General features: G+C 36.4%; 1 protein-coding gene across 1 annotated transcript in view; it reads left to right on the plus strand.

Annotated features, from left to right (window-relative positions):
- XCL2 (X-C motif chemokine ligand 2) overlaps positions 1-10539 on the plus strand; it is a 179550-nt gene extending 169011 nt beyond the window's left edge. Inside the window, exons 5-7 of the mRNA XM_077901569.1 lie at positions 6818-6896; positions 9133-9247; positions 10202-10539. Of these exons, the coding sequence (XP_077757695.1) occupies positions 6818-6896; positions 9133-9247; positions 10202-10364 (357 nt within the window). The 3' untranslated portion in view covers positions 10365-10539. The remainder of the gene's footprint in view (positions 1-6817; positions 6897-9132; positions 9248-10201) is intronic.
- Positions 10540-12801: the final 2262 nt, after the last annotated feature.

Below are 12801 nucleotides of genomic sequence, written 5' to 3' on the forward strand. Positions count from 1 at the left end.
TTCCTGGTTGTTTTGTGGTTCTCTTGTTTCTTTCTTCTTATCTTTCTGTAATTCTTTTTCTTTTCATTTCTTTCTCTTTTTTAAAAGTAGGCTCCATATCCAGCATGGAACCCATGTGGGGCTTGAACTCATGACCTTGAGATCAAGACCTGAGCTAAGATCAAGAGTCAGACACTTAACTTATTGAACTACTCAGGCACCCCTCTTTCTGTATTTCTTTGTGACTTAATTATTTTCTGTAATGGTATTCTTTAATTCTCATCTCTCCCTTTTTTTTTTAAGATTTTATTTATTTATTCATGGAAGACACACACACACACACACACAGAGACACAGACAGAGGGAGAAGCAGGCTCCCTGCAAGGAGCCTGATATGGGACTTTATCCTGGGTCTCCAGGATCACACCCTGGGCTGAAGACAGCGCTAAACCACTGAGCCACCCAGGCTGCCTTAATTCTTATCTCTTTTTTTTTTTTTTTTTTTTTTTTTTTTAATTCTTATCTCTTTATCTTTTGTGTGTCTAATGTAGATTTTAGCTTTGTGGTTACCATGAGACTTGCATAAAACATCTTACAGATGTAACAATGTATTGTAAATTGATAACAAGTTAACTTCAATTGGATGTTAAAACTCTTTTAATACCCAACCCATATTTTATGTTTCTATATCACAATTTGCCTCTTTTTTATATTGTGTGTCTATTAATAAATTATGATAATATATTTATTTTTAATGCTTTTGTCCTTTAACCTTTACAATAGAATTAAGTGATTAATATACATTGGAGCACCAAGTATGTTAAATAATACTAAGAGATCTGCAGGGAGAAAGAGCAGTAATAGCAGAGAACTTCAGTACTCGACTTCAAACAATGGATAGATTATTGAGACAGAAAATCAATAAGGAAACATCGGACTTGAACTACCTTTTGGTCCAAATGGAACTAAGAGATATATACAGATCATTTTATCCAACAAAAGCAGAATACATGTTCCTCTCAAGCACATGCAGACCATTCTTTAGGCTAGATCATATGATAGGAGACAAAACAAGTCTTTGCACATTAAGGAAGACTGAAATCATACCAAGTATCTCTTCTGACCACAATAGTATGAGACTAGAAATTAGTAACAGGAGGAAAACTGGAATATTTACAAATATATGGAAATTGAGTAACAAAGTTCTGAACAAACAATGGGTCAAAAAAGAAATCAAAAGGCAAATTAAAAATATCTTCAAACAGTTTGAAGATGGAATCACAAAACTTAAGAGATGCAACATAAGCAGTTCTAAGAGGGAAGCTTATAATGGTAAACACATTAGGGGGGAAAAAGATGTCAAGCGACCTAACTTTACACACCTCAGGGAATGTGGAAAAAAAAAAAAGAACAAACTAAGTTCAAAGTTAGCAAAATGAAGGGAATAATAAAGATCAGAGTAGGAATAAATGAAATAGAGACCAGAAAAACATCAGAAAATATCAGTGAACTTGAGATGTTTTTTGTAAAGGTAAACAAAAACTGACAAACCTATAGCTAGAATAACTAGGAAAAAAAAGAAAGAAGACTCAAATAGAATCAGAAATAAAAGGGGGACATAACAACTGCTATTACAGAAATACAAAGATCATAAGAGACTAATGTGAAATTATATGCCGAAAAATGGGCTGATCCAGAAGAAATGGATAAATTCCTAGAAACATGTAGCCTACCAAGACTGAACCTCAAAGAAACAGAAAGTGTGAACAGACTAATAATGAGTAAGGAGATTTAATTGGTAATTAAAACCTTCCAACAAAGAAAAGCCTAAGATCAGAAGGTTTCACTGGTGAATTCTACTAAACATTAAAAAAAAAAAAATTAACACCAGTCCTCAAACTCTTCCAAAAGTTGAGAAGGTGGGAATACTCCAAATTCACTTTATAAGGCCAGCAGTATCCTAATACCAATGCCAGATAAGGACAGTACAAGAAGACTATAGGCTAATATCCCTGATGAATATAGACACAAAAAATTATCAACAAAATATTGGCAAACTGAATTCAACAGTGCATCAAAGGATCATATATCATGATCAAGTAAGAATTATCCCTGGGATGCAAGAGTAGTTCAGCATATGCAAGTCAATAGATGTTGTAAATCACATTAATAGAGTGAAAGATAAAATTCATATGATTATCTCAAAAGATACAGAAAAAGCATTTGACAAAATTCAACATCATTTCATGATTAAAAATTCAACATACTGGGTGTAGAAGGAATATACCTCAACATAACAAGGTCATTAATGATGAGCCCACAGCCAACATCATACCATATAGTGAAAAGTGACAAGCTTTTCTTCTAAGATAAGGTATAAGACTAGGGTGTCTATTCTTGCTACTTTTATCCAACGTAGTGTTAGACATACTAGCCAGAACAATTAAGCAAGAAAAAGATATAAAAGACATCTAAATTGGAAACGAAGAGTAAAATTGTCTGTTTTCAGATTATTTGATTTTATATACAGGAAAAGCAAAGGACTCTGTCAAAAAACTGTGACAACTAACAAATTTAGTAAACTTGCAGGGTAAAAAATCAACATACAGAAATTAGTTGTGTTTCTAAACACTAACAATGAAATATCTGAAAAAAGAAGTTAAGAGAACAATATCACTCAAATAGCATCAAAACTGATAAATACTTAGGAATAAATTTGACCAAAGAGGTGAAAGGTCTGTTCACTGAAAATTATAAGATATTGATGAAAGAAATTGAGAAATACAAAGATAAATGGAAAGATATTCTGTGCTCATGGATTGGAAGAATTATTGTTGTTAAAATGCCCATACTATCCAAAGCCATTGATAGATTCAGTACAATCTCTATCAAAATTCCAATGGCATTTTTCACAGAAATAGAAAAAACAATCCTAAAATTCATGTGGGATAAGTAAAGATTCTTAATAACCAAAGCAATCCTGAGAAAGAAGAACAAAATTGGAGGAATCACCTTTCCCAACTTCAACCTATAGTACAATGCTAAAGTAATCAAAACTGTATGGTATTGGCATAAAACTAGACATATAGTCCAATGGAACAGAATCAAGAGCGCAGAAACAAACCCATACTTATGCAGTCAATTAGTATTTGACAAGTGATCCTAGATTACTCATTGTGGAAAGGATAGTCTCTTCAATAAATTGGATATTTATTTGTTGGATATTCACATGTAAAAGAATGGAATTGGACCTCTATCTTAAACCACTTACAAAATTTCACTCTGAATGGATTTAACATTTAAATGTAATTCCTAGAATCATAAAACTCCTAGAATAAAACATTGGAAAAAAGTTTCTTGACACTGGTTTGACAATGATTTTTTTGGATACGACACCAAAAGCATAAGCAACAAAATAAAAAGTAAATAAGTGGGACTATGTCAAACTAAAAACTTCTGCATAATAAAAGAAACAATCAACAAAATGAAAAGGCAGCCTACAGAATGGGAGAAAATATTTGTAAGCTATCTATCTGATAAGGAGTTAATATAAAAAATAAGGAACTCATACAACCCACTCATTAGCAATAATAATAATAATAATAATAATAATAATAATCTAATTAAAAGTAAGCTGACTAGACACTTTTCCAAAGACATACAAATAGCTCATGCACTAATAATGATGGGAAATGAAAATCAAAATCACAATGAAGTATCCTCTTACACTTGTTAGAAAGGCTATTAACAAAAAGACAGTATTTCATTTTCCAAAGGAAATGAAGTCACTATTTTGAAGAGATATCTGTACCTCATGTTCATTGAAGTATTATTCTCAATAGCTAAGACATGAAAACAACCTAAGTGTCTTTTGATGGATGAATGGATAGAGAAAATGTGCTGTATGTATAGAAAGGTCTATTTTTCAGTTATAAAAAATAAAGAAACCCTGCCTTTTGCAATACTGGTTGTTGTTACTCAATGTCCACATATTAGCTGATTAAGACTATTTTGTGCTAGGTTTCTACTTTCTTGTTACTTAATTCTTCTCCATCAGAGACTCTAGTTATGTCTTGAAAAACTGGAAGTGAATAATTCATTCTAGATTTTAGGAAATTCCATTTCGATGTGCTAAATAAATATTCAACCATTGGTCAAATTGTCATTTGACTAAAAACATAGAGAAAACCACACATCACAATTCCTGGCTTTGTGTTCTTAGGTAGTCATCCTTCACTTAATGTATATCACCCTAATTTTGGTCTTTTAAAACGAATTCATTTATTCGAAAACTATTTTATTCTGCTAATGCCAGGGACCCAGTGAAGACTAAATCAAGTTCCCTACTCTCAAGGAGACTGACATCTAGTGGGAAATGCAGAAATATAATTGAGTAGGGCAATAAAATAAGATTAGTGATAGAACAGTCATGGACACAGAACTTCAAGGGAGCACAGAGGATGGCACAACTTAATTTTATCTAGAGAATTCAGGAAAACTTATAGGAAGGGGAGCAGTTGATAAGTAGAAAGCTGAGACAGACATTCTAGCTAAAGGAAGCCATATGTGGGGTATATAAGGGAAGATGATATATTTGGTTGGGCACATGTTTGTTGAGGCAGAGGGGTTGGGAGCATGTGTCAGGGATAGAAAGAGAGTCTAAAAGGAAAAGAAGTGTTAGATCTTGAACAACCTTGTATAGGACAATAAGAAATTTGAAATAAAATCTGTGGACAATGGAAATTAGCAAAGAGTTTCTCAGTAGGGAAATGACATGATTAGAATAATGCAGTAGAATAATTACTCTAGCAATATTGTGGAGAATGGATTGGAAAGGGAGGAGAGCCAACACTGGTAAACCACTTGGTCTACTGCAGTTGTCTAGCAAGGGATGATGAGGGCCTGCCTAGAACAGTGTGGAAAGAGAGGAGCAGGCCTATTAAAGAGCTACTTGGAAGGTATACTTAATGTAGTTTGGTTGAAGATGACATACGAGCAGATAGCAATGAGTCTAAGATGACCCCAGGTTCTGTATTTGGAAATTGGTTAGAAAACTGCATATTCTCCATGTCAGAGAGTAATAGAAGGAAAAGCATTTTGAGTGGCAAGTTGTGTTCAGATGTTAAGGACTGATGGATGGTATAGCCAGTTAGAGATAACTAAAAAGCCACTCTGAGGTCTAGAGTGACATCTGGCTGGAATATTAAACGCCATTAATAAAAAAATCTCTTAGAGGTTAGCCTTAATTTTCATGGAAATATAGGAGTTTATTTCTGTGTCCTCTATAGCAGTGGCAAAATCTTTTAGCTATTTATATGTTAAATAAGAATATTATTCTCATATACCTAAGAGCAGTGGCAAACTTTTTAGTTGCTTGTGCAAACACATAATGAATAAATACATTTTATAGATACTTATGTAAAACAAAACCAGACAAAACAATAACAAATTGAATGCCAGGAGGTACAACTGATACAATCAAATCCTGCTAGAAGATTGCAAGTAGAAGCTACATTCTTCCTCTCAGTAACATGTAGCAAGAACTAAAAGATGGTCAAATGATTTTGCCAAGTGATCCACTTCTGGCTATCGAGGGGAAATGATTCAGTATATGTTAATGAAAACTTACCTTACATATATGATCTATATAACAATGTTATGAGGGAATGGTTAAGGTGTGTGTGCATTTGTTTACTCAGATGAGAAACACAAAGCCTATGAAGAACCCTGGGAAGATATTTACACCGATGCTAAAACAGTATTTATGATTGTCACGAGTGTGCAAACATATGTCTACCAATAGAGATCTACTGGAAGAAAACATTTAAGAATGAAAACTGTCAGAATGATATGATTATAGATAATTTTCTCTTTCTCTCATTTAAAAAAATAAACTTCATGTCAGGAAATCTTCAAAAGCTTTTTATTTTATTTTACTTTTTAAAATATTTTTTTATTCATTCATTTGAGAGAGAAAGAGAGCAAAAGAAAGAGAGAATAGGAGCACAAATGGGGGGCAAGGGTCAGAGGGAGAAGGATGCCTGATGCAGGGCTTAATGCAGGGCTTGATTCCAGAACCCCAGGATCATGACCTGAGCTGCCCAGGTACCCTTCCAAAGGTTTTTAAAAGGTATATACTAAGTTTCAATAAAGCAAACATATGCATATAGACATGATCCAAACACTCTTATTTAACTGTTTCTTGGGTATGGTTGTGTGTGTGTGTGTGTGTGTGTGTGTGTGTGTGTGTGTGTGTGTGTATAAAGAAATGGGAGTGATTTGAATGAGGGTAGAGGAGAGAAATGAGAAGAAAAAGAAAGCTGAGAAGCTCAGAGTGGTAGTAGCATCCCTTTGCCCACCTAAGCAGTTGCTCTGGATGGCATCAGGGGCTCATGAGCCATGGTGGTGGAAGCCTCACGTCACAGTGGATGTGACATGAGATAGGTAGGGGAACAGAACCACAGTGACCATTGCACCTCATTTTCTTACACTGCTCCTATGCTGGGCCGTGGTATTGTGGCCTTTGACTTCGAGTCTTCAGTGGAAGATTTGAATTTAGTCTGGTAGCAGGAGATGAGACAACCTTGTTCCTTTAATGCACACATTTGGTTTCATTAACACATTAACCACAGGAGCAGGGGTAAAGGCCACAAGATGTGGGGTTAGTATGAGCGGGGGCAAAGGAACTTTTTCTTAAAGAAAAAAGCATCTGTACTACACAGTCTTTCCACTATTCCACACCCACCCTGAAAGCCCCCTCTTACCACAGGAAGTGCGCTGACCACTGGAGTAATAAAGAGGCTTCTAAGAGCAGCTGTTCCTCACTCTCCCTGAACAGCTAAGCCGGACCTCAACCATGAGATCTCTCCTCCTGGCCCTGTTTGGGATCTGCTTTCTCACTGAATTCATCGTGGAAGGTAAGTTGAAAGGTTCTTTATGAGAGAAGAACAGAGATGCAGGCAGGTGGGCCCATTTGGTGTTTGACTCAGGTTTTGACTGGAGTGAACTGCTTTCCTTCCCCAGGATAAGCCTCAGATTTCCCATGTGCAAAATGGGAATGATAATTTTGATTTTAGAGGACTTAATGGATTTTGAAGACAGAACTTGCCTAAAATCTGGGCTCCTACTTTTCATAATTGTGTGATTTGGAGTAAATTTCTTAACCTCTCTGCACCAACAGTTATTTATAAGTTGAATATAATATACTCTTACTTGGGGTTAAAATGAAAAAAATCTCAACAATTTAGGAATACTTATCAGATTTGCTCACTAGTAGTAATTTCTTGATTAATGTTACCTGTGAAATGGTGGTGATGATTATATGTGCCTTTGTAGCTTTTGCCTATTTAATATTGATCTTGATAAATTCTCAAAATTTTTGAAAGTTTAGACACAATGTGAGAATGAGTTGGAGGCTATATGTTCTGAAGCAAACCAATAATTTCTTTTAAAAAAGATTTTATTTATTTATTCATGAGAGACAGAGAGAAGCAGGCTCCACGCAGGGAGCCCAATGCGGAACTCGATCCCAGGTCTCCAGGATCATGCCCTGGGCTGAAGGCAGATGCCCAACCGCTGAGCCACCCAGGCGTCCCAATAATTTGTATTTAAAAAAAATGATTGGGAGCTCATACCTTCCTACCTGGGAAATCAATATTGCCTTCAGCTATATGGGAGAGTCTATTATTACTGCTTTGAATATTGTTTCCATTAATGATACATTTCTTTAATTTATAAGAGACCATATGTTAAGTGCTAACTAATAGATCAATGCCTTATACACATTCAGATAAACCTGCAAGATATACCCAGATGAGACTTGGCTATACTGAGCCTCAGCTGACTGTTCTATACATATTTTCTTAAAAAATCATTTCCCCCCCCGATTGAAATTTACTTCTCCTTGTGGCTCTGGCAATAAGAGAGAATATCTTTCAAGTATAATTAATGTTTCAGTTAACTCTCCTTTCAGCCTCCTAATTTGTAGCCTTACTATGTAGAATAGGATATCTGAATCTGACCATGGAATCTCTAAGGGTGTCCATGAATAGAGGTGGCAAGGTCTGGAATTCCCTGAAATTGTGGGCAAAATAAATATTGATGAAACCAACAACTTTAAGGCTAATAAATTAGGGTAAATATTGCCATGTGTCTGGCATTTTGCTGAGACAATAGGTCCGTTGCTTGGTGGAGACCCAGGTATGGGTGGGGGCAGTGACCCTCTTTTGGAGACAGAGGAAAACTGAAGACACTTGGGTCACTTCTCAAGCTTCCTCCTTGAATGACCTCTGTGAGCCCCACTGGGGCTTAGCCTCCATGTACAACTGCAGGCAAAGCAATCTCTGCTCTGACTCAGCTCTGCCACAAAGGCAAAAGTTTCTTCACTGATCACACTGCTGAGAATAAGAAGGTTTGGGAATTTAGAGTCTAGTAGGATTCTTTGGGTCTTGGGAATCCATGTTAGGTATTTCTCAGAGAAAAATATTGTTTCCTAAGTAGTGAGAGAAATACAAGAAACAATCTTTTTTACTGGGCTCAAGACAGTTGAGCATTAAACAAAAATTGGCAAAGATGGGGATAAAGAATGTGTGGACCGGATACTGGGAGTGCTGGAAAGAAGGAGGGATGAAGAGGAGCATAGCTAGCTGACAAGCACCTTATATTTAGTTTCATGTTAAAAAAAAAAAAAAGCCTTCTGATATCAGCAACACCGAAGATCAAACTTGATCATCGTCACCTGTTACTTTAGATGCTTTTTTAGCTGAATATTTCCTTGGGAAGCAAATAACAGTCATTTTACCTTAGGAAAAAATCAGCACTTAGAAACCTTGATTAAATTCTACCAAACCTTAATATTATTAACTCTCCCAAGTTATTTCCCCTTCTCCAATGCAAGATTGCTCTCTGAACTGAAGTTTAGAAATCCCCCTTAAGGAGGATTTCTATTGCGGATGAAGAGTTTATGAACTACATCCTTTATGTATCTCACACTTTAACATTTAAAATAACACATGGGCCTCTTCCCACATTTAATGTTGCCTTTCTCAAGTTACTCTTTATTACATCACTCTTTGTTATTTTATTTATAGCACTGTAGCATTCATACTATTTGAAATGATAATTTATCTTTGTCTGCTTGATCTTCCCCTCCAGGTGTGGGGAGTGAAGTCCTAGAAAGGAGCATCTGTATGAGTCTGACGACCAAGAGACTGCCAGTTAAAAGCATCAAGACCTACACCATCAAGGAGGGCTCCATGAGAGCAGTAATGTGAGTTTGTCTCCCCCAAAGCTGGGCTTGATGGGACATTCTATATAGAAATACTGCCCTCCTCAGGAAACTGGCATGGAGAAAGACCTCAAGAGAACCAATAGCCCCTTTGTTTTTTCATATTAACCAGGTGTTTATGTAGCACTAAATACCAATTATTGAAAAAAAATCTGACAGTCAAATAAAGAATATCATTCTTCTTTCTGATTTAGTTTAGAAGCAGAATTTGACTGGGAACCAGATGAATATTGTGCTCAGTTCTGAGGGTTAGGTGTAGAGGTGGCTGGTTTGGCTTAGGATTTGATCATATAACCACACTTGTGTGGGATGCTTCCCTGCTTCCCTTCCACTCAGCAATATCAAATGCCTTTTCCCTTCCCTTCCCTTTCCTTCCCTTCCCTTCCCTTCCCTTCCCTTCCCTTCCCTTCCCTTCCCTTCCCTTCCCTTTCTTGATGGTGTGCTAAAGTAGAGTGCCATGTTTTATCAGTTACCATATCTCAAGGAAATGTGCAAAAACTAGCCAATATAATACCATTCTCTTTCCAGGATCTCATTTTCAGAATAGCAGCTCTTCCCAACACATAATTGCAATTTTACCCAAAGAAATTAAAGAAATCACCTTTGTCCAGAAAACAAGATAAGTGTGTTTAGTTGTGAAAAGGAAGATACATGTAATAATTGAATGAGGTGACCTCAAATGTCCAGCGTAGTAACAACATTTGGTAGCTTGGGTGGAAAAAGGAATTTGAAAATTATGATGAACAAAAGAGCTGGATATGACCTGGAAATATTTCTGTTTTGTGTTAAAACAGATTGCAGGAAAAGGTCAAGGTTTTGAGTGTCAAGGTTTTGAGAATAATTTCTGCACAAAATCTCTTAAATCTGGTTTAATCTTAACTCCTGATTCCAAGGCTGTGAGGATATGACTAACTCTATCTTTTCCTTGCATTGCAGATTTATTACCAGACGTGGCTTTAAATTCTGTGCTGATCCACAAGCTGACTGGGTGAAAAAAGCAGTAGAGAGTGTGGACAAGTCTACCAGAAGAAACATGAAACAGACCAAGCCTACAGGAGCCCAACTGTCCACCAATACAGCTGTAACCCTGACTACATAGAGGCCTTCTGGCACCTCATTAGCCAACCAGCTTATTTCCCTTTATAAACTCCTGGACTAATTAGATTATATTCACTTTTTATAAAAGTGTTGCATGAGTCAACTTATTTTCTTGTATTTTTATTTTTCATAGTCATTTAGATGCTTTAATTAATAAATATTTATTATCAAGAATAGTCTATTCATTATGTATTGGGAAAGATAATATATAATTTATGTTCTGTCTCTGTTCTAACTGTACCTCCTTTTGATGATATTCATGATTTTGGTCAGTGTTTGTCAGATAAAAGCTATATTCATCAGTCTTAGGTTCCAGCTTGCAAGTGACAATTGTGACAATGTGACAAGTGACAATTGTGACAATGGCAATTTAAGATCTATTTCCACTATCTTCATAATAAAGTTCTATTTATGAAATAGGGGAGATAATAAGCCAGCTGTCATTGCATTTCCATTTTGAGGGTCCACTAACTCAAAAAGTGGCTTCACTCATGTTTGATGTGCAGCAAATTCTCTTACCTCTCTGTGTTTCTTTTGGTTTCCCACGAAAGGACACAAACATAGGGCTTTTCAGTTCTCTAATTTGTCAAAACAGCAAGGATTAGAGTTTTGGTGAAAAGATACTTTATTCAAATAACAGTCAATGCTCTTTGAAATGGGCAATGACCTTGCTGCCTTTCTGTGATGTCTGTAATTGTTAATATTTTATCACACAAGGCATGATTGTCTGCAAGAAGCTTGTAAACATCTCAAACACTGTCAGCCTGGAATATTTCTTGAATGTGATCACAACTTGCAGTAAAGTTTTAATTAAACATTCATCTAAGCATTCAATATCCCAGACTCATGCTCTGTTATATTTTCACTAAATTGCCAATTAGATTCATGCTTATGCCTATACTATCCAAATAGCTGATGATGCATACATCCAGTTTTACCTGAGTCTAAATAGCAAGAACTAACTGTGTCTTGATCATTTCAAGAGAAGAGAGAGTACTTACTAATATCTAGTTCCCAGGGGGCACTCAGCACTATCAAATGCTTTCAGAGAGTAACTGAGGGCAGCTGTTTTGAATCTGTTCACTTCTATTTATCCAGCTAGTGAACCAGACTGGAAACCATTAGAAAGCTGCTTCCTAGCAAAAGGTGGGCCCATTTATCCTTTCCAGCTTCTATTTGCCTAAGACAATTTTCAAAGATGGTCTTAAAGAAATAAACACTAAGAAGAAAATACTTGCTTTATAAGGGGTGACACATGGCAAAGGCACAGAAGAGGAAAGGAACAGATTCTTGACTGAGCTTTGTATTTGCATTTCCCAAATTTCTCCCAGACCATAGATGTTTCCATGAGACAATAATACAATATATGGAAGAATATGGGTATGCACATCTTGTTAACTTATCACATTACCTAAGGTGGGCTGTATGATGTCAAGGGGCTTCAGCCAAGTAGTGTACTAACTTTTAACAAATTGACTGGATGTTTTGAATTTATTTGTGTATGACCTGAGTTTGTTAACTATACTCTGGTGATTTATTGGATTCTAATTCAATTCAAAGAAATAAATTAAGAAGAAGAGATATCAGGACACCTGGGTAGCTCAGTGGTTGAGTCTCTGTCTCCGGCTCAGGTCATGATCCCGGGGTCCTGGGATCAAGTCCCACACTGGGCTCCCTGCAGGGAGCCTGCTTCTCCCTCTGCCTATGTCTCTGCCTCTCTCTGTGTGTCTCTCATGAATAAATAAAGAGAAGAAGAAGTGATCTCAAAATATTATTTTTCTTTTTTAGGGGCTGTGACCTCTATTTGTGTTCCTATGACATCTTGTACTTACATTTAACTTAAAATTTATCAGTTTGTGTTGAAATTGCTCATTTGCCTCTTTGTGTCCTCCCCTCCCCATACCCACAATTAGACTAGAAGCTGCTTGTATGTATTATTCAGAGCCTAGCATAGAACTGTAGGGTGTCAGTATTTGATGAATGGGAGGAAGAACACATGTTACCTTATTTCTTTCATTCTATGTCTACTCTTTTGTAGTTCTAAAATTATATTTAACTCAAAATAACTTTTTTTGTATATTTTTTATTGGACTTCAATTTGCCAACATATAGTATAACACCCAGTGCTCATCCCATCAAGTGCCGCCCTCAGTGCCCATCACCCAGTCACCCCAACCTCCTGCCCACCTCTCCTTCCACTACCCCTTGTTCGTTTCCCAGAGTTAGGAGTCTCTCATGTTCTGTCACCCTCTCTGATATTTTCCACTCATTTTCTCTCCTTTCCCCTATAATCCCTTTCACTAGTTTTTTTTTTTTTTTTTTAAGATTTTATTTATTTATTCAGAGAGAGAGAGAGAGAGGCAGAGACACAGGCAGAGGGAGAAGCAGGCTCCACGCAGGGAGCCCGACGTGGGACTCGACCCCAGGTCTCCAGGATC

The sequence above is a fragment of the Canis aureus genome, chromosome 6, assembly GCF_053574225.1.
Source record: "Canis aureus isolate CA01 chromosome 6, VMU_Caureus_v.1.0, whole genome shotgun sequence".
NCBI lineage: Eukaryota > Metazoa > Chordata > Mammalia > Carnivora > Canidae > Canis > Canis aureus.